The sequence below is a fragment of the Falco naumanni genome, chromosome 4, assembly GCF_017639655.2.
Source record: "Falco naumanni isolate bFalNau1 chromosome 4, bFalNau1.pat, whole genome shotgun sequence".
Lineage (NCBI taxonomy): Eukaryota > Metazoa > Chordata > Aves > Falconiformes > Falconidae > Falco > Falco naumanni.
The window spans coordinates 67,067,179-67,087,238 of record NC_054057.1 but is presented as its reverse complement, the minus strand read 5'-3'; the positions used below and the strand labels follow the sequence as shown (position 1 = coordinate 67,087,238).

The 20,060-nt window shown below is 47.9% G+C and overlaps 2 protein-coding genes across 5 annotated transcripts; both read left to right on the top strand.

The window, feature by feature from the left end:
- The first annotated feature begins 101 nt into the window (after positions 1 to 101).
- Positions 102 to 14,360, top strand: NCLN (nicalin). Of its 3 annotated transcripts, XM_040590843.1 has the most exons (16): positions 103 to 351; positions 3,235 to 3,425; positions 3,642 to 3,786; positions 4,364 to 4,458; positions 4,724 to 4,804; positions 5,007 to 5,110; positions 5,547 to 5,635; positions 5,810 to 5,949; positions 6,379 to 6,557; positions 6,770 to 6,857; positions 6,964 to 7,002; positions 7,119 to 7,282; positions 7,945 to 7,998; positions 8,089 to 8,167; positions 9,542 to 9,641; positions 14,189 to 14,360. In XM_040590843.1, exons 1-15 carry the CDS (start codon positions 171 to 173, stop codon positions 9,599 to 9,601), a joined length of 1,689 nt encoding a protein of 562 aa, XP_040446777.1. In that variant the 5' UTR covers positions 103 to 170; the 3' UTR covers positions 9,602 to 9,641; positions 14,189 to 14,360. The 3 variants fall into 3 exon arrangements, with proteins under 3 accessions (XP_040446778.1, XP_040446777.1, XP_040446776.1); XM_040590844.1 differs by lacking the exon at positions 14,189 to 14,360 and having other exon boundaries at positions 102 to 351; positions 7,122 to 7,282; positions 9,542 to 13,960; XM_040590842.1 differs by lacking the exon at positions 14,189 to 14,360 and having other exon boundaries at positions 9,542 to 13,960.
- Positions 14,298 to 18,409, top strand: LOC121086722 (activated RNA polymerase II transcriptional coactivator p15-like). Of its 2 annotated transcripts, none has more exons than XM_040590846.1 (5): positions 14,298 to 14,371; positions 15,153 to 15,219; positions 15,396 to 15,512; positions 15,764 to 15,872; positions 17,734 to 18,409. In XM_040590846.1, exons 2-5 carry the CDS (start codon positions 15,154 to 15,156, stop codon positions 17,811 to 17,813), a joined length of 372 nt encoding a protein of 123 aa, XP_040446780.1. In that variant the 5' UTR covers positions 14,298 to 14,371; position 15,153; the 3' UTR covers positions 17,814 to 18,409. The 2 variants fall into 2 exon arrangements, with proteins under 2 accessions (XP_040446780.1, XP_040446779.1); XM_040590845.1 differs by lacking the exon at positions 14,298 to 14,371 and adding an exon at positions 15,034 to 15,065.
- Positions 18,410 to 20,060: the final 1,651 nt, after the last annotated feature.

The following is a 20,060-nucleotide window of genomic DNA, read 5'->3' as shown; positions in this document are numbered from 1 at the left end:
CGCGACTACAGCTCCCAGCGCCCCTTGCGGCGGCGTCCGCACTACAGCTCCCAGCGCCCCTTGCGGCGCCACCCGCACTACAGCTCCCGGCGGCCCGCGGGCGGTGCGCGCCGCGCGTGCCGTGCGTGCCGGTGGAGCAGGCCGCAGCGGCGGGGCCGGTGGCCGCGGCGATGCTGGAGGAGGCGGGCGAGGTGTTGGAGTCGGTGCTGAAGGCCTCATGCCTGCCGCTCAGCTTCCTGCTCTTCGTACCCGCCGTGCTGCTGCTCCTGGGCCCGCCGCCCGCCGCCGAGGCCGCTCACGAGTTCACGGTCTACCGCATGCAGCAGTACGAGCTGGGCGGGCAGCCCTACGGTGAGAGACTGCGCGGCCCGGCCGGGCTCGGCTCGGCCACCGGCCTGCACCAGGCCTCGGCCCTCCGGGAGGGCGAACCCCTTCGGAGGGGTGGTGGGGGCCTGGGGAGAGCCCCGGCTCCGGGCGGGAGCCCCGGGTAGGCCGCAAAGCCGCGGGCTGCCCGGGAAGGGCGAGCCGGCCCAGGGGAGGCTGCGGCAGGACCCGGGGAGGCTGCAGCCGGGCCCAGACCTAAGGGAGGCCGCGGACGGGCCCCCTCCGCTGGGTGTTACTGCCCAGCCTCGGCACTAGCAGGAGGGTGCCGAGGGCTCCCCCGTGCTGACTTAGAGGCGGCCAAGGACCCTACTGTGTCCTTGCAAGCTCCTGTCAGTGGGCTGAGCTCCCAGTGGCTCAAGGAGTCTGGCTGCAGCTCTCTTGTGTACAGGGGAACTTGGTCGTGAGCTCAGTTTTGTTCTCCTGCCTTTGACTCCTCTGTTGACAGGTTGATTCTTCTTCGCTCTTCAGCATCGTTGGTTTCAGTTACAGTGGCTGTTGCTCCGGTGTCTCCATTTGGGAGTCCTTTCTGTTATGTTACGACTGACCTCCTGTTCCTCTGTTCTGTTCTTCCAGGCTGCTGATTGTGCAACACCTTTCTTTGAGTCAGAAAAAGAACCTGTTCTGCAAATCATTGAAGTGTTGTAAACCTTAGCCTCCGCCACCCCCCTGTACTCGCTAACGCAAAATCAAGAGCTGTTTCAGAGCCCTCCATGAATACGTTATTGCAGATCAGGGCATGTGTTCTGTCCGCAAGTGACTCTTGCTGCTGTTTTGTGGCCTGAGTTTCAGGCTTATATGAACAGTCTGGCATTACAGCCCCACACTGATGCAGTACTGTTCATAAGATTCCATCTCTAGATCTTTCAGATCTTCATAAGACCAAGCATCACTAGAAGTTATGAAATGCCAGCTACGCCAGCACGCTTTGTAAATACTACGGGTGCTACTGGTGGCTTCTGAATATCTGAGGTTATTTCTGGGTTCCTTCCATTACAGTTTCTCAAAATGTGTCTGCAGCTTGAGACCTCTGTGTTGAGAACCTGGCTAGATCCGAGGTGGGCTATCTTATGGGGGTATTAAGCTCTCTCTTTTCTCATGTAGTGGTAAATCTCTGTTGGCAGGCTTAACAGGGGCAGCAGGCATGTATTTCAGCTGGCTTTGACTTTGGTTGCCTGAGTGTTCTCTCTAGCCAAGTGCTCGCAACATATTTTGGAGTATTCTGTGAACTCTGGAAAACCACACATTGTTTTTTAAGATGCTTGCAATTAACTTTTCATGCTGTTTCTTTTTCTGGAGCCTTTTAGTATGGTGGATTGTGTGTTTTCTTTGTTCCTTGCCCAGCCCCTTTGGGTAGCTGATGTTCCTGTTCCATATGTGTTCTGAGACCAGATGTCCTTCAAGATAAAAGCTGTTTGTTGTTCCAGTTTCTCATATTCTTTCCCAAAAAGACCAAATAGCAATTGCTGCTGAGCCTTTTCTGGCCAGGGGTTGAAGAGTTTTTTTGTCAACCTCAGTCACAGAGCAATTTAAGAATAAATTTGGACTTCCTCCAATATTGTTAGAATAGAGTTCTTTAGATTGTAAATGAATGATTATTAAACAGTTTTCTGTAGAGAAACTACAGAAAATCAACTTGTCTTGCTGTGCTGTCAGAGAAGGGTCTGATCTGCTTAGATGTCAGAGGGCTGTGCTGGGAGCAGAATTTTGAATCCACGCTGTGCTATGTTTACACATAATTGTTTTGGGAATAGTGGAGAGATTATCCTCCTTATGGATTGTTCTCCTCAGATTGGGGGGCGGCCTGCTGTTAATATTATTTTGTTACACAGTGTAGGAGCTTTACGTGGATAATTTAGGTCATGCCTTAACTCCATGGATGAGTGTATGACCATCGCTTACACTATGTAGTGGAAGTTTTCTTTAGGTGATTTGACCTTTGGCGAGACCAGACTGATGTCAGAGTTAAGCCAGGTTTAAATCTGACCTTTAGCAACACTCCTATCTGGCATAGGCTGAGATGCCTTCTGGAGCACCGTGCTCCTTCCCTGGCTGCATGGGGACCCGGTGTGACGAGCTCTTCAATGTAGGTGCCACAGTTACAGAAGAAGAAATTGGATTTGGAGCATTGCAAATTGCAAGGTGGATTTGAATGTCTCTGTTTATAAAAGATGTCCTTGTGGTCCTCTCTTAGAGAATGCTGAAGCTGCTGGCAAGTCTCCAGACTGCTGTTCTCCCAAAGAATTGCATTTTCATGTGGGGGATTTGATATGCAGCAACTGAGCAGGAGAGAGCGAGCAGTTAGAAGCAGCCTGCTCATTTGTAATTTTCTCAGCCACAGAAATATCCCAGTGGGTGAGCTAGAACAGACCTTTGGATGGACATGGGGTAGCCTTGTGTCCTTTCACAAAGTGGCTCTGCACAGCTTGCATCTTCTGCTTGTGGACATGCTCCTGCAGCTGGAGGCTGCGGTAGGCTGCACAGCAAGGGGCCCCACTTTCTCCAGATGTATTTCTGTCTGCAGGTGCTGGTGCAGGTGAGCAAACAGGTAGCCTGTGTGGTTGTGGGGAGGAAGACGGGAAGATGGTCAAAGCTGTGTAGTGCTGGAGTAAGAGGACTCTGGCAGGACATGACTGCACAGATGTTGCTCTGATGGATGCAAGGAAAAACCACAGACCTCTCTTCCTTCTTGGATGAGGGAGAAGAGATGAACTTAGCTTTCTGCAGGTCCTGGCTGCTCTGAAGTTCATCAGACTGTCACCAAGACTGTTCTGAGAAGGAGCTAAGCTCAAACAAAGGGGATGCGATGAAATCACTTACAAAAAAAACCCTCTTGCTGCTCTCTCCTCACAGGCACCAGGAGCGCAGTGCTTAACACAGAAGCCCGCACTGTAGAAGCAGATGTCCTGAGCCGCCGCTGCGTCATGATGCGGCTGGTGGATTTCTCCTATGAGCAGTACCAGAAGGCTCTCCGCCAGTCAGCTGGTGCTGTGGTCATCATCTTGCCGCGGTCTATCTCTTCTGTCCCACAGGATGTTGTAAGGGTAAAGAAAAAGTTCCCTTTCTCTTCTGATGGGAGATGTAATTGAGAGGGAGAGAGGCTTGGATTGCTGCAGGACTGAAAGCTCCTGTCATAATGCACAATAAATCAGATTCTATTTTTAAAACTTACCTTTTTATCTCTGCTTTGATTGTTAATTTTTGTCTACACTCTTGCATGTTTAGCAGAGGCTAAGTTTGTCTCTCACTTAAATCCTCAGCAATTTATGGAGATAGAGCCAGAAATGCTTGCTATGGAAACCATTGTGCCAGTCTACTTTGCAGTGGAAGATGAAGAGCTGCTGTCTATCTATGAACAAACAAGGGCTGCCTCTGCATCACAGGGTTCTGCCTCGGCTGCAGAAGGTGAGCTCTAACAAGTTGAGGAAAGGTTTAGAGGAAGACAGGCCCTGTCCTCCCTCTATGAGCAGTCTGCTGTGTCTCAGGCACACTTTGTTAAAGTGCTTTGAGATTTAATGGAAGAAAAACACAGTATAAAAGAGAGTATTACTTGACTATATTTGGAAATACAGTTGCATGGAGTTGAGTTCTCGGCTTCACACTGCTGCAAGTAAGATAGAAAGCAAAATTCAGGTTAAAAACAACACTGAAGATATTAAGTGACTACACTGTGTTGGTAGAAGCTGAAGCTTTCTGTCTAACTCCAAGTCCATCCAGTGCTTCCATGTATTCCCCTGTAAATAACTTTACTATCTGACTGAGCTGGCTGTTGGAGAAAAGCTTCTGGTTTAGCCAGCTCAAAATACTGGGATTTTAGGACAGAAAGAAAATGCATGGTCACCAGGATTCCATGTCAATGCATAAACACAAGTGACAAGTGAGAGGGCTTAATTGGTTTAAAGCTGGTCTCTCCAAGCTCAGTTATCAAGGGAAATACAGGGATAAAGCTTTCCCAGGTATACTTATTTTTTTCCGATTCTAGTTCTGCTGCACACGGCAACTGCCAACGGCTTCCAGATGGTGACCAGTGGGGCTCAAAGCAAAGCTATCAATGACTGGCTCATACCCAGCGTGGAGGTGAGTTGTATATGGATTCAAACTGGTGAGTTGTATATGGAATCAAACTGGCAGCGTTGATGGGATGCTTTCTTTAATTGGGACCTCATCAGACATTTGGACTGATAGGGGAAGTTGAGGGAGGCCCAGCTAGTTAAGTATCTAAGTCCTCAGAGCTGAAAGCACTACAGGCTCAGTTGGCATGTAGAAGTCAGGCCTTTGTACAGGTACACAAGAGGCCACGCTGAGTGACACTGATTTCTTTTTTTTTTTTTTTTCTCTGCAGGGAAGGCTAACAGGGCTGGGTGGAGAAGACCTGCCCACTGTTGTGATAGTTGCCCACTATGATTCTTTTGGAGTGGCTCCAGTAAGTATTCTGGCTTCCTGCAGCTCTCTATTCCTGTCTTTTTCTCCCATGTGGCCTCTGCTCCAATGGGTTTTTTTGGCCTTAAAGACGTGGGACAGTCATAAGCGGAGGAGCATGGTGGTGTGCCGTCTTGAAGGCTGTTCTGGTGTGTGAGAGTAAGTGTAGGGCTGTCATCTTGTCTCTGTCCCACTTCATTCCACAGTGGCTGTCACACGGTGCTGACTCCAATGGCAGTGGTATCTCAGTGCTACTGGAACTAGCTAGGCTGTTCTCCCGCCTCTACACCTACAGACGTACCCATGCCGGGTAAGAAACTGCCCTGTTCTTGGTTGAATGTGTGTAGCTCAGATCAGATAAGAAGGGCTTTTGCTCCAGACCTGTAGAGTGTTACAAGCAGCCCTTTACATTTTTTGCTGTTTGTTTCCCTCCAAGTACAGCTGCTGTTAATGGCCAAGCTCCTTTCTTTGGTTTCTTTGCCAGAGCTCTGCTCAAGCTTGGGGACAAGCGAAGGGAATGATGTGGAAAGTAGACTCCATCCTCAAGCACTGGGAACTCCCCCTTTTACCCCGTCCTCCCATCACCTTAGTTTGTGGCACATAAAAAGTGTTGTTTGATGGACAGTTTGCCTTGAACGTCAGGTGCTAGCTGTTGTGATTCCACTGCACCTCCACCGCTGAGTAACGGAGTTCTGTAGCCATGGGTTGCAGCATGCTAACACTTCTCTGTCTTCTTTGATGGGCAGGTATAACTTGCTGTTCTTTGCATCTGGAGGTGGCAAGTTTAATTATCAAGGAACCAAGCGGTGGCTGGAAGACAATTTGGACCACACTGGTGAGTAAGGGGCTGCCGTTCTGGCATGTTCTGTGGCAAAGCCTCTGTTAAATACAGTTAAGTGTCTCTTGTATCAGCCCTCCTGTGAGAATCTCCTTGTGTGGGCCTTGCTTTTCTGGCATGGAAATACCAGCGCAAAACATAGCAATATAGGTTTGGATTTTTCTCTTTCAGATTCCAGCCTGCTTCAGGACAACGTAGCGTTTGTTCTCTGCCTTGATACCCTGGGCCGAGGCAATAGCCTTCATCTCCATGTCTCAAAGCCTCCCAAGGAGGGGACCTTGCAGCACGCGTTTCTGAGGGAACTGGAAATGGTAATGAAAAGTGGTTTAGGTGGAAGGGAACTTGGGACTTAGTATGGGGGAGCTGCAGCTCTCCAAGAGAGGAAGGAAGGAAGATGTGAAGAAAGGGTGTGTCATTGAGATACTTAATGTGGTGTTTATGGTCACTTGATTTGCAGTGCAGGCAAATCCTCGTGCCACAGTCCCAAATGAAGCAGACCAGATCTGTTGCATTTTCCGCTGCACTTCCTTATGGCTTATTGCTTGCAACAGCTGTCCTGTAGTGATGTTAAAACATCTCTTTTTGACATTAAAACAGCTTTTTAATGGCAGAAACTTCACCTTACAGGTGGAAGTATATTTACTTTCTGGAACACAAAAAAATTGGGTCTAGGTGGACTGGGTAGGTGGGTCTATGCAGTGGGCAGCATGACACCCTGGATGGCTTGTCCTTTCCCTCAGGTTGTTGCCAGCCAGTTCCCAGAGGTGAAGTTTTCCATGGTGCACAAGAAGATAAACTTGGCTGAGGACATGCTGGCATGGGAGCACGAGCGTTTTGCAATCCGACGCTTGCCAGCCTTCACAATCTCACACCTGGAGAGCCACCGGGACAGCCTACGCAACAGCATCATGGATAGGAGGTTAGAGGCCTTAGGCTGCAGCTGAAATCCAGCCCATAAACACAAATTGGCCTCATGACTGGTTATGCTGTTCTGATGGTCAGAGGATGAATGAAGAGATGCTGGGAGCTGGGCTCTGGATTCAGGCTTATGCTGGCTGCAATGAAAAAGGGTGGTTTCTGGAGGAAGCTGATATTCCATTGACAAGTCCATAATCCTCTCTTTTGCTTTAGGGCACGAATAGACACTAAGGCACTAACCAGGAATACTAGGATCATTGCTGAGGCTTTGACGAGGGTCATCTACAACCTAACAGACAAGGTAAGAGCTGCCTGTCACGCAGTGCTAGCCAGATTTGTCCTGCCCATCCAAGCTTGCTCTCACTAGTAGCCTGGGTTGTTGTTTTTTGTTTTTTTTTCCCTTGCAGGGAGCACCTGCAGATCTGCAGATCTTCACGGATCAGATGGTGAGCACAGTGCATTTTTGTAACTTGTGGGAAGAAGGAATCAAGAGTCTGGGAGAGAGGTCTGGTCTCAGCATATGTGTGGTTGACTCCTTTTCTTTGGTGATATTTTTCTGCAGCAGATCCAGCAGGAGCAACTAGAATCAGTGATGGATTGGCTGAGCAGTCAGCCCAGGGCTGCCCAGCTGATTGATAAAGACAGCACCTTCCTCAACACCTTAGAATATTATATGGGTCGCTACCTGAAGGATGTCAAACAGCATCACGTAAAGGCAGACAAACGGTAAGAAGAGAGATGCAGAAACCAGCCAGGGCATACAAACTGGTGCTCCCCCCTCCGATGGCTTTTGTCTCTGAGCTGCAGCTTTTCTGGCTTCTTGGCGTGTAGCTGGAAGTGATTGCTCTTTTTTTTCTTTCTTTTTTTTTTTTTTCCCCTCTCCTGTTAGTTTTGGTTCATGCTCTCTGTTCTCCCAGAGAAAGCTCTTTATCGTTCCTCACAGCACAGTAACAAGTCTCAACGGCTCCCTCTGTCTGAAGAGCTTCTTTTTTCACTGTTTTGATTCCACCCTTCCCACTCCAAGTGCTGCTTCTCTCTGAAATGCAGGAAAAAACTACGGTCTCCTGGAAAGCTTTCTTTAATTGCAAAAAGGCAGTTCCATCCTATCTAACCTGCTTCTGTTGAAGCAGTTTAATGAACCCAGTGACTTGTCTTTCATCTGCCTCCTCTGAGACCATTGAGCAGCATGTGTTCTGAATTGTATCCTTAGGCTCCTGAATGTAGGAAAAGACAGACTTGACAGTTAAATCTGTTCAAAACCTGTATGCGAGATGGTCATGCTTACCTGTCTCTGGCTGGATGAACTCTTTGGGAGCAGAGGTCTGGGCTGTCCTTTACGGCAGTGTCAAGAAGTGTAATACAACCTGAAGAATTTCTTTTTTTCACAGGGACCCCGAGTTTGTTTTCTATGACCAGCTGAAACAGGTGATGAATGCGTACAGGTATGGAATTCCCTTGGACGTGTTGGGCTATTGTCTCACCCTGTAGCACTATCTGCTGTAGCAATTTCATGTGTTCTTTCTTTATGGCAGGGTCAAGCCAGCGATCTTTGACCTGCTTCTGGCTGTCTGTATCGCAGCCTACCTTGGTGTTGCCTATGTTGCAGTGCAGGTAAGAGTAGAGAAGCAGGAGTCGTATCGTTTCCCTCAGAAATCACGTTAGCTTACAGTAACTGGTACTCACACAGTCCCAGCACCAAAGCTGGAATGATAATGCCACCCCACTCTAAAAGTAGTAATCCAAAATTTTGGCCGTTTTGATGTGTATGTTTTGGAGTATCTCACTTGGCTGTGCTGAAGGCACTCTCTCACCATTCTAGTGCAAAACTATTTTACAGAGCTCCTTCTCTTTGTCAAGGACTCGTGCAACTCATTTTTTAAACTATTTTGGTGCTGTAACAGCTTCAGACTGAAATTTCTCAAGGTGACTAAAATCTGCCATAATGTTAAAGCTTTGCAGCTTGTTAGGAGTGTTAGGAGATCCTTCCAGTGTCTGAACCTGGGATGCAGCTTAGAAATGCATCTTCAGGGGTTTGGTTTGATTTTTTTTCTTTTTTTTTCTTTTTCCACAAACCATAAATTCCACCCTGTGTCCATGCTCCTGGAAATGGGATACTCCATGCCTTGGCCAGCCAGCTTAAATTTAGTGGGTTTGTTTAAATGCTAACAAAGCCACTGCAAGCTAGGCTTCTAATCCTGGCGGGGTTCTCCGAAGAACATGAATGAAAGGGAAGTGTTTTAGGTAAATCTGGATTTTGATCTTTTAATGTTATTTGTATTCATTATTTGTTTGGTGAAACAAGCATTTAAAAATCCAGTGTAACAACGTAAACAGGAGGGAAAACATATTTTTTATTTCTGTCAGATACCTTCATTACTTTTGTTATTACAAATTATCTGAAGCCTGGATGTTGTTACATCTGTCAAATATCTGAAGTTGCTGTTATCAAATCAGAATACTATTAATCAAAGCAGAATCAAGAGAGGAATTAAGTGAATTTCTAGGTCTCTGGTGAAACAGTAAAAGAGAATTCCAGTGAAAGGATAGTGAACTACTGGGAATCTCTGTGTTTACCTGGTTAATTTTTACATTCCTGAAACTGCTAGCAAGAGTGTTTATGTAGTGACCAGTATCATGCAGGTGCTGAAATCTGAAGCTTTCTCTTCCCCTTCAGAAGAAACAGAATTGCATCAGAAAATGTAAAATCTTTAACAAGTGTTTGCATCTTCACAATGGGAGGCCTGCACAAACACTTTTGTAAGCTGTAACCTTCTGTACAACTTCAAGTGACTAGCTTCATTATGATAATTCCTCCTAATTCACCAAGTCCCACTCACTCTGTCTTCAGGATGAGAGTGTTAGTGGATGATCCAAGCAAGGTATTGCATTTGCATGTTAGCATTGTTTTGAGCCTTCTAGTAAGTTTTCTCTCTGTGTAGAACACAGTCACGGACTTGTGGTTACTTATTTTCCTTCTGTTTCCAGCACTTTGGTCTGCTTTACAAGATGATACAGAGATTATCCCTTAAAAACAAGCAGCAGTGAAGCAGCGACTCGTCACCCACACAGCAGCACTGAGCCATCGGTGAGCCCATCAGGAACCTTCTGCCTTCCATTGAATCCTGCTGTTTCTCTTCCTGTCTCCCCTTTGATACTCTATAGAGGGGAAGAAGGCAGAAAGAAAATGAAATTTTAATTATTGTGCACCTTTTAAGTGCTTTTCTTCACCTTCTTCCCCTGACTTGCACCGTGTCTGCTTTCCTTTGCTTTTTGGTGAGGGAAAGGCTCAGAGACTTCAGTAGTTCCTGCAGGTCGTTTAAACACTGAACGGCTGATTCTGAGCAGCTTCTATGAGTGTAAAACCAAGTCCAGCACCTCCATGGACGTGTGCCATTCAGCCAACTTGGAAACTGAAACTACAAAAGTAGAACGTTGTGCTATCTGTACCCAGCAAACAAGGACTCAGAGCAGTTGTTTAAAAGAAACAAAAAAAAGTGCACATGCAAATTAAAGAGAATACTATTAGCATGTTTTCTTATGGCACCTCTTCCTTAAGCTCACTGCCTAGCTGTAGGAGGCTGTGTTGAGCAAGCAGTGTCTGCAGCAAGCATCTTGTGCATTTTGTTTAGACTGTGCAATAACTCATTCCCTTTTAGGAGGTGCACTGTAAATGGGCTCGACTGTCCTTGACAGAATGAGGAAAGATTGATAAAACGGGTACTTTGCTAATTAGGGTTCTTGCCAGGTCAGGTTCTCTCCTGTCTCTATCAGGGGATTCGTTCTGCTGTGGACTTGATTTCTCTTTACAGTTTATGGTCCTTGGACAGTTCACGGCTGCCACCACTCTGTGCTAAACTCTTGCTTGGTTTTTAAAGGGTGTTCTACAGCCCCAACTGCTGCAGAATCCTGTTCTGTGCTGTTCCATGTTATTTAAATGAACTGGTTACATTAATAGCAAGAGCAGCCCAGCTCCTGCTGAGCTCTGGTCTGTAATCCCTTCCATCTTCATTCCTCAGTTTTCACTTCCAGATGGGTTCTGGATTTTGGGGTGTTTTCCCACGTTCACCTGCATCTCAGGGTCTCATTTCACATTTTTCAGCTCTGCTATATCTGAAACACTGTTCCTGGCCTGCACATATAAGAAATTCCCAAAGTGCTTGTTGCTGTCCTTTCATGCACTGCCCCCATTATGTATGAAGGGAGGCAGGTCATGTAGCCATTAAAAAGCAAAACAAAACAAAAAAATGAAGTTTTATGAATGTCATTTTAAACATGGCTGTTTCTAGAACTATACCTAAGAGAGTGTATCTTGAAACACGTGCTCTTTGTTAGTTTTATCCTTGAGTAAGCCTTATTTTTAGTTTGCTGATGTTTCTGGCTGGAAAGAGCTGTGTATTTGCCCAGAATAGTTGCCAGTGCTGTGCAAACATTGGGAGGGCCAGGTAACCAGTTGCTCAAGCATCGTCCTCATCTTAAATCTTTCCTGAATTGCACCATCCGAGGTAAGCAGGATTACTTGTCACCACTTTCTGGTGAGAGCTGAGTGCCCATTCTGGGCCCGTTTGCCCTCAAGTTCTTCTGGAAAATATATCAAGATACTGACTACAAGTCCTAGGCTAGTTGTAGTTCTAGAAGATGTCCTGATTGAATACTACTGTCCTGCCACTCAACGATGTTAGAGTCCTTTCTGTAATTTGTTCGAAGCGCATGAGGTCTCTTCACAGGCCATGGTGACTACCTTTTTTTTAAAAATGACTACTTGTATTTGAAATAGCATCTTCTACAGAGGCTGAAAAGCTCCTGTGGGTTTGAATGAAAGCATCCCCTTTTTTTTGTAGGCAAAGAAAATTCAAGCTCTGCATCCTTGTCCTCGCCCCAGCTGGTGTGTGTGCACATGTTAAAAAAGGGATTGTGGCCAGTTGCAGTCCTTGTCCTTTGGATGGGGACCACAGCGCTGATTTCCATTCATCTTTCTTTGTTTCCCTGTAGTCTCCTTCTTAGAGTACCCTTACCCCGTGATGTGTGCTTTCTGCTACTTTAAATGTGTAGCAACTTGTTCTTTGAAGGGTCTTATTTTCCAGGAAAGCATGCTGATGTCTGTGGATTGCTGTAATATCGGCAGGTGGCACGGTACCAAGCACTCCCGAAGTATCAGCCCTATAGGGAAACTTGCTGCTTTCTGATCTTTCGAGTGCTTCTTTAAAATACATGTCTCTGCATGCATTAAGTGTTTGTGACACTCCTCTGCCAAATGAATTTAGAATTACTTCAGAAATTGCCGGAGTGGCTGGAAGATGAGCCTTGGTTGTTTTCTACTGGATTTTTATGCTCTGGCCTTCGAGGCTACATGTGTTGTGCTGTGGGAAGGTGCACGCTCTGGATTTGTGGGTTCAGAACATGCACAGTCCGGTGGCTCTCTGAAGAACTTCTCCGTAGGTTCTGGATACCTGGAGGTAGTTTCAGAGGACTCCAGCTGCATCATACATTTCTAGTGTGTTATACTTGGAGCAGGGGGCGTGTTCCCTCCAATCCAGCCGGTTAATTAACCAGTCTTAATGAAATTCCATTACTGAGCAAAATAGAAGAAACAAAATTATTAGTAATCTGCTGCAGCTTGACTTGATGCATATAAAAATCTACAAGTAGTGGGCAAGAGAGAACAGAACAGGCTCAGAGCATTCTTCCTTGCAGTAGAGACTGTCAGCCTTTGGTCTTCCTGCTTGGAGTCAAAAACTTCCACCGAGGCCACCCAGTGTGGTTGCAGCTATGTCTCTGTCAAGGTTGTAGCATCAAAGCAAACTCTTCAGCTCTTTGTGGTCTCAACAATAAGCTGTTAACGCTGCCTGAAGGAAGAAAGGTAGATTAGAGGTAAATGAGGAAAGTGCCTAAACCTGAAGAGCAGTTGGGATAGTACCTCCATCTCTCCCACACCAATGTAATTTGTCTTATCTGATCAGATGCTTTTTGTGTTCCTTTAGCTGGCTGCCACAGAAAGTAGTTTTTACTACAGATCAGGGTTTATGCATTTGATCAAAAGTGTATGTGCACTGAAACATCATCTATTCAAATCTGAGATAGTAAAATTCCAACTTTCTCATAGCTGGAGCAGAGTGCCCGTCCTGGGAGTGAACTTAGTTCCCACATTGCTGTTTTTGGGAAGCTGACAGAGAAGCTTGTAAATAAATCCTGCTATTCTGCTATTTTGAAAAAAACCCAAGAAAAATGGTGCTGATCTGTACTGCAGTGTATCTGAGCAATTCTGTCACCAACACAACACGCAAAAGCAGAAACCCAGCAGCTGTGCTGGTAAAATAAGTTCTCCACAAACTGCAGAAGAGTTCTGCAGAGCTCATTCTTGTTACCCCTGTGGTTTTACCTGTCCTTTTTATCAGGAGTTTGCCTGACCTGGAAGGAAGATGCATGGAAAGCGTATGTCCACATATACACAAATGGCTAGCAGCTGATGCTTCTGGCCATAAAACAATTTTCTTGGTTATCTGTCTGGCTTTATCTGTTGTCCTGGTTGCTGTCAAAGTCTGCAGCTCCCAAAAACCTGGTTTTCCAACAGGGTTTAAGCACTGAAGCTGTTCATTCCTTCTGTCCACTCCCACCCACACAGGCACTAATGGGGATTGTATGTGAGGAGTGTGGACTGTTGTAGGTGATCTCCCAAAGAAGAGAAAATTACATTATAAAATAGGTTACAAAATCAGTACTACTGTGCAATAAGAACTCCACCCTGGTGTACTCAGCGCTAAGAGGAAAGACCCTGAAGCCAAAATGGAAATAGGTACCCCACCATCTGTGGCTGGAGGAGGCACCACAATCTATTCCGATGCTTAAAACCACAGATGCCCAGAATTGTGGGGCTTGGTTTTGGGCTGTTTGTTTGAAATCATGTGGCTTTCTTGTTCATAGCACAAGACAAAATGCCGGGCTTCTGCGCCCTGTGGCTAAGCTGGGTTTTGCATTTAAGAATCGTGATTTACTGCTCTGAAATGATGAGGATGCTACTGTATCTCTCAGTAAATTGGGCCTCTGGGTACTCAAGCGTAGGCTCCTGCTCGCTCACTTCGATCTGTTTAGTTTCCATTTGTAGTTATTGGACAGCAACTTCAAAGTTATAATCTGGAATGTTTGCAGCTCAGGAAAAAAAAAAAAAAAAAGAGTTGATTTATCTGGTGATGTTAACTCAATTATTTATCTCTTGTGTGTCCTAAAGAACAAATGTATATTGAGGTGAATATTTAAAAGCTAATAGAAAATTCAATGCAGTTGATTTACATATTTTTCTGACTATAAATGTAATAATATTTAAGTATTTTAACATTTTTAATTTCGTTATTTGTTTATCCCTTTTTCCCTTGGAAAAAATAAACCGAGTGAGTAGGTTTGATGAACAGATTTGTTGGAAAACTGTTTGCTGCTGGAAGCTCAAAACCCCTTGGAATCCTCTTACATTATTTGAAGGAATAGACACACACACACAAAAAAGGGAGAAAATGCAGGTGTTGAAGAGCTTACATCATCCCTTCCATAGAATCAAAAGTAAAATAGTATGACAGAAAACAGTGACAGGCCCTGAGCAAGATTCCAGCACCTCGAGGTGAGCAAATTCCCATTTATTTGCAGGCTTCGTGCCGATTTGAAGCAATTAAAAGTTTCTATGCAAGACATCTTCAGTCCTGTGAAAAATCAGCTGCCGGAGAAGCCAGCACGGTGTATGCTGGTGGTAGATCGTTGTGCCTCTGTCGTGACCAAATGACTTTTTGAACACTCATAAACTATTTATTCAAATCGTAAACATTGCGAGAGGTCTGTGCCCCGAGCATGAGGCGGGGCGGGAACTGGGGTGGGTGCGGAGCAGGGATGGACGCGGGGCTTCCCCGCTGCCCGGTGGGGAGCGGTTCGGTGGGGTGGGCAGGGCGAGCCCGGGTCCGGCAGGGCCAAGCAGAGGCCAGGCCTGGTGGGGAGCCCCCCCGGGACCCCGGTGCTCTCCCCCCCCCCCCCCTCCCCTCGGAACCCTAGTGCTGCCGCCCGGCCGGGGAGCGCTGCCGGGCTCGGGGCGGGGCGGCTGGAGCGGGCCCTGGTGCTGCCTCCCGTGCGCCAGCCCGGGTCCCCTCCCCCGGCTCGGGGCGGGCTCCGGCTGCGGGTCCCTCTCCCCCGGCTCGGGGCGGGCACCGACTGCGGATCGCTCCCCCCGGGCTCCGTGCGGGCTCTGGCTGCGGGTCTCCCCGGCTCGGTGCGGACATGGGATGCGGATCCCCCCGGTTCGGTGCCGGCTCCGGCAGCGGGTCCCTCCCCCCGGGCTCGGTGCGGGCCGGGGCACCGCGTGCCCCCCCCCGGGCTGCACGAGGAGGAGAGCGCCGCAGCCATTGGCCGGCTGGCGGGGGCGCTGCCGCTGCGAGGAGCGCAGGGAGCCGCGTGATTGGCTGGAGCGCGGGGCGGGGGCGGGGCTTGGCTCTTTGAGCGGGACCGCGGGCCGGCGGTGGGCGCTGCGCTCGGTCAGGTACGGGCGGCCCCGGCTCCGGCCCCTCCGCTCCCCGTCCGCTCCCGGGCCGGGCTGAGCGGTGGTGACGCGCGGCTCTTCCCGTAGGATGCCCAAGGCCGAGGAGCTGGCGGAAGCGAGCGGTTCGGAGAGCGGCCTGGAGGAGGAGGAGAAGGTACTGCCGCCCTGCGGGGAGGGGGGGAGCGGCGGCAGAGCCCCCAGGGCTCGGGGGCAGGGAACAGGCCGGGCCTGCCCGCAGCGCGGGACGGGGGTGCCACGGGGCCCCGGCCCACCCCAGGAGAAGGGTTGCGGCTCCTCAAACCAGGCTGTTCAACCTGGCGATCTCTCCAGAAAAGAAAGAACGAAGAGTCTTCCAAGTCAGAGAAAAGGCTGAAAACTGAGGCCAAACCTTCAAGGGCGATAGAAAAACCTGTGGGACAAGGCAGCGAGGAGGAGGGCATGTTCCAGGTACGGCGGGCAGGGACCTGCTCCAGGCGCCTACTGTCTTCCTCCCCTTTGTACAGGCCTCCCCTCCACTCCTCTCCTTGCAGTTGGGTGGCTGAGCCACCTAACTGGGGTGCTAGCTGCCCCCCACCAGCCCTGGGGCACACTGACCGCCCCTCCAGGCCCCACAGGGCCCCTCTGGCCCCACAAGGCCCCTCAGGCCCGAGGTGACTTGCCGCAGGGCCGGGTTTAACGCAGGCTCCGTGTTGCCCTAGATCGGGAAGATGCGTTATGTCCGAGTGTCCTGCTTCAGGGGGAAGGCCCTCGTGGACATCAGGGAGTTCTACACTGACAAGGACGGCAGCATGAAACCGGGGAGGAAAGGTACAGCCATGCTCGCAAGGCAGCGGCCAGGGCCTGTGGCCTCCCCACCATGGCACCGGGACGCGGGTGCCACGCTGAGGGACTGGGCAGTGCAGCAAAGCACACGGCGGGGTTTAGCGCTTTATCAGCCTGGGTGGCGGTGACTAAGAAGAGCACAAAGGTTTGAGGGAGCGTGAGCCTCTAGTGAGGCATGAGGCTCGGCAGGACCGCTAAGAGCAGTGCAGGAGGCTGCTGTGCAGGGCTCTGGTTCCACCTCTGGTCACCAGCCCTTTCTCTAGCTGTAAGGTAGAGGAGGGGAGGCTGAAAACCCTGGCTCCAGTGTTGCTGTCTTGTGTCCTGCTGCTAGCTGATAAACTACTGTTCGGGTGCTGGTGATGGCTAGGGCAAAAAAAACATGTTTTGTGTGTTTGCCCCTAATCTGTAATGGTGGAGTTGTACTTGGCAGGGGGAGCCTCCCAGAAGTAAATCCACCCTTCCCTATCTAGGTGGGGACAGGAAGGTTAAGGCCTTTCTGGATCCCTACCAAGACACTCCAATGCTGCTGTGTTAGGTGTTCCTTATTCTTTTGGCAAGGTGTCTGATGATGTGATACGATGGCACAACTTGGGCAGCCCATTGTGGCAGCACTACCTGAGCAGGTGATGCAAGCAAAGGCAGCTAGAGACAGCAAGACACATTTTTCTCCAGAGTTCCTCAACCAATGCGTCAATGCTCAGCTTAGGCTTTTTTTTTTTTTGCATTTGGACTTTGACAGTGACTTGCTAGCTTGCCTCGTAGTTCACAGGCCCTGGACTCTTTTCACCATCCCTGTGTGTTGTGCCCAGCAAATATTTGGTTAATGGGGGGTTTCTTGAGGAACCTTTTGGTCCTTGCTATAGATTTTTGCGTCAGGGCATACAAATTTGTTTCAGCTTGGTTTGCTTCGTAACCACTGAGCATAGTTTTCCTTCCAGAAATTAATTTTCTTCAGGGAAGTTACAAGTCTAAATTACTCACTTGGAGGGAACTGTGTACCCTGTAATGAACATGGGAAGCAAAGCCCTCAAGCTTTTCTGTGCCATTGGGAGCAGAGAGGGAAAGGAGCATTGTGGACTCCTTCCAGGCTGGAAAAAGCACACCCACAATGTTAAGACAGAAGATCTGTCAGTTAAAGCAGAGATCATGAAGAAATGTTTTTTTCATTTAAATACTGCCTCTGCTGTTTTTCTCAGGAGTTCTTGGCCCCTGATCTTTATCTAGAGAATTTAATAAAGCTTGGGCCCTAGTTCTTTAATGTGATTCTTGTCAACTTGTTCCTTTTGGCTTTGTTAACATCTGGCTGGAATCCACGCAGCAATTCCACTACCATGTTTGTTTTCTAAGGGAGAAGGACAGGACACCAAGACCTTATCTCTGCTGGATCTAAAAAGAAGCCAGTTCTTTTCCAGTGTTTAAGCCACACTAGTGATTTCTTGTTAGCAGCATTTAATAGAGCTACAGTTCGCATTATTTCCTTTGGGCAGTTAAAAGGATGCTGTCCTAACTGCTGTGTGGAGTAAGGTTCTCCTAGAATTTCTTCCCAGCTCATGTGGGTGGGAATTTGTACTAGGGAATGGGCTATAAGGGGCTGTGGGACTCTTGAAAGGCAATTTGAGCTTATATTCTCATATGGTGCTTCTGTGATAGCATTGAGCACTTCTTGATATGGATGCTGAAGTGGTGCCACAACTGTCGTGCTTAGTAGGCTGCTTCTGTTTCTGGTTTGAGCCTCTGCCTCAGATTCAGCTTCCCCTTCTGTAGCTAGTCTGAAGGAGCCAATCTGGTGTGCTACTTGATGCTTACCCCTTGCCTCCTCCGAAACCTCTCCTTCTGCTGTTTCTAGGGATTGCCCTGTCTGCAGAACAGTGGAACCAGCTGAAGGAGATCGTTCCCGAGATTGATGATGCAGTCAAGAAATTATAAGATGAAGAATCTTGGACACCTTCAGACTGTTTCCTTTCCCTTAAGTGCATTGACAACTATAAGGCTAGTGATTCTTGTCTGGAGCCTTCCCCTCACCTTGCTGGGGTTTCCTCACTGAGGTGGTGGTCACGCTGAAGAAACCAGAGACCCTTCTATTTTCAGGAAGTAGCTTGTAATGAGCAGCTGGAACTAGGCCAGTGCTGTGCAGCGAGACCTCAGCATCTGTGGTCTCAAGCACTTTTGAGGTCTGTGCTGGTGAGGGACATCACCTCAACCTGTCTTTCTAGGGGTGGATGGCTTCGGTCTACCTTGTGGAGTGCTTTAACTGCTCTGCATGGGTTACTGTCATCCACTTGGTTGACCGCTGAGTAAGATGGTTTGCATACCTCATGTTGGCACCTACTGTGTTTCCTCCACATGTCATTCCGGCTCTTTCAAGTCCTTTCTGTGTTGGTGAGGGTTGTTTGGTGGTTTTGGGGTGGCTGTTTTTCTGAGTGAAGAAAGGGATTATTTTACTTTAGCAACTGGTTTGTCTGTAAAGGGTGAATATGCACAATAAAGGTGTTTGCATTATAAAAAGCAGAGGCATAGTGTTCCACAGGCTGGCACCTCGACTCTTTGTTTCATGCACTCTTCTTTGTAGGTTGCTGTTGGATTTCCCTTTCAGAAGGAGAGTGCTCTGTAGTGTTTATTCTCGTGATAGGTTCCCAATAATCCTGCTCCACAGAAGCAGTCAGGCAGCAGTCTGCTCCAGGTCATGGGAAGGGCAAGCTAGAATGTGAATCATTCAAAGGAACTGGTAATTAGGAGGCCTAATAAATAGAGAGAAAATTAAAGGCCTAAGGAGGATAAAGAATATTCCTTTCCCTGTGGCAGAGAAAAATGACAAGCTCTGGAAAGAGTGGAGAGGGGATGTTTTATGCTCGAGCTCTAAACGGATCCCACTCTGGGATCAGCTGCAGCAAGCACAGCCTTCCCCAGCAAGACTTTTCCAGACTTTTCAACAGCTTGTGTCTTCCATCTATTTTTGGTTTTTCTCTTGCCCTGGTTTCCATAGTATCTGAATGCTTCAAGCTCTTAAATGTATCTGACACTTGCAACACCTTGGTGAAGTAGGAGGTACTAAGGCCCTTGCTCTGTAGAGGTGCTGGGGCTGTTGGAGCTCAGGGTTGTGTGGAAGATGTGGGGTGGAGCAGTGAATTGAAACTAGGCTCTCCTAAATGCTAAATTTTAAACTGCTGGATTAGCCTTTCACTAGGGGTAGCAGGAGGGGCGGGAGGAAATATCTATCTTCATAAAACTGTCCCTTAAAATTTTTTGAAGGGTCTAGTGCTGTAGCTGCGTGGAGCAGGGGCAGAGATAGGTAGCCTTGATGACTGAGGTTTTCTTTTCTCATCCTGTGTTCAGCTAATTCTCTAGTCAAGTGCCACATTTCTTTCTCTCAAGTAAGTGAGAGAGAGCATGAGGACACCAGACAGTGTCCCAAAGCCAGGTTGCTCACCCTGTCAGCTCATTCCCATGGAATAGTTATATCATAACGTCTTAATACAGTGTTCAGAGACTAAAGGTGATGGCTAGATAAAGAAGTTACAAAAAGAGAAGCGGATGGTGTAGGTATGAGCCCAAGATGTTAGGGATACTCAGTCCTTTCATTTTGTCCCAGCCCTGGGGTAGGGAGACTAGAGCATGTGACAGAACCAACCATCTCTGTGCATAGTGCCTGCTCCAGGAGTGTTTGGGCGGCAGAGGGAGAAGCCAGATCAAATCAGCAGAGCGTAATATCTTTGCTGATTAAAACCAGGTCCAAGCTGAACTTGATCAGCTCAATTGAATATTGCATGGTTCTAGAGCTGATGAGTGGCCTCCCCCTAACTGGGGAAGGAGGGCCATGTTCCATTGTTTTCTGACTACTTTTCTTTCAAGCTTTGGAACAAACAGTTTGCAAACAACACAAACTATTTGTGTAACAGGCAACAAGGTGCTTTTTTTTCTTCTTTTTTTTAAAATGCTCAAAGAACAGCTGCTCTCGATCAGAAAGATAATTTGGAATCTTTGATGTTAATTTCCAATCTACCCCCTGTTAGGGACAACTTCCAGTCATAAAATCCACAAGCCTTAAAAATTAGTTAATTTTTTGCTTTGTTGCAAAGTTAAAATATAAAAAAAACCTAATCTTAAAATGGTTGGGATAACAGATATCCCAAAAGCATGAAAGGTAAACAGTAAGGTCTCGGTAAACAAGAGAGG

Bases quoted from the DNA above. Each gene is read 5' to 3' on its own strand.
- LOC121086722 (XM_040590846.1), top strand. From the start codon at position 15,154: ATGCCCAAGGCCGAGGAGCTGGCGGAAGCGAGCGGTTCGGAGAGCGGC. The intron at 15,513-15,763 runs GTACGGCGGGCA...GTGTTGCCCTAG, and splicing joins AGGAGGAGGGCATGTTCCAG to ATCGGGAAGATGCGTTATGT. The intron at 15,873-17,733 runs GTACAGCCATGC...TGCTGTTTCTAG, and splicing joins CATGAAACCGGGGAGGAAAG to GGATTGCCCTGTCTGCAGAA.
- NCLN (XM_040590843.1), top strand. From the start codon at position 171: ATGCTGGAGGAGGCGGGCGAGGTGTTGGAGTCGGTGCTGAAGGCCTCA. The intron at 5,950-6,378 runs GTAATGAAAAGT...CCTTTCCCTCAG, and splicing joins TTCTGAGGGAACTGGAAATG to GTTGTTGCCAGCCAGTTCCC. The intron at 8,168-9,541 runs GTAAGAGTAGAG...TTCTGTTTCCAG, and splicing joins TTGCCTATGTTGCAGTGCAG to CACTTTGGTCTGCTTTACAA.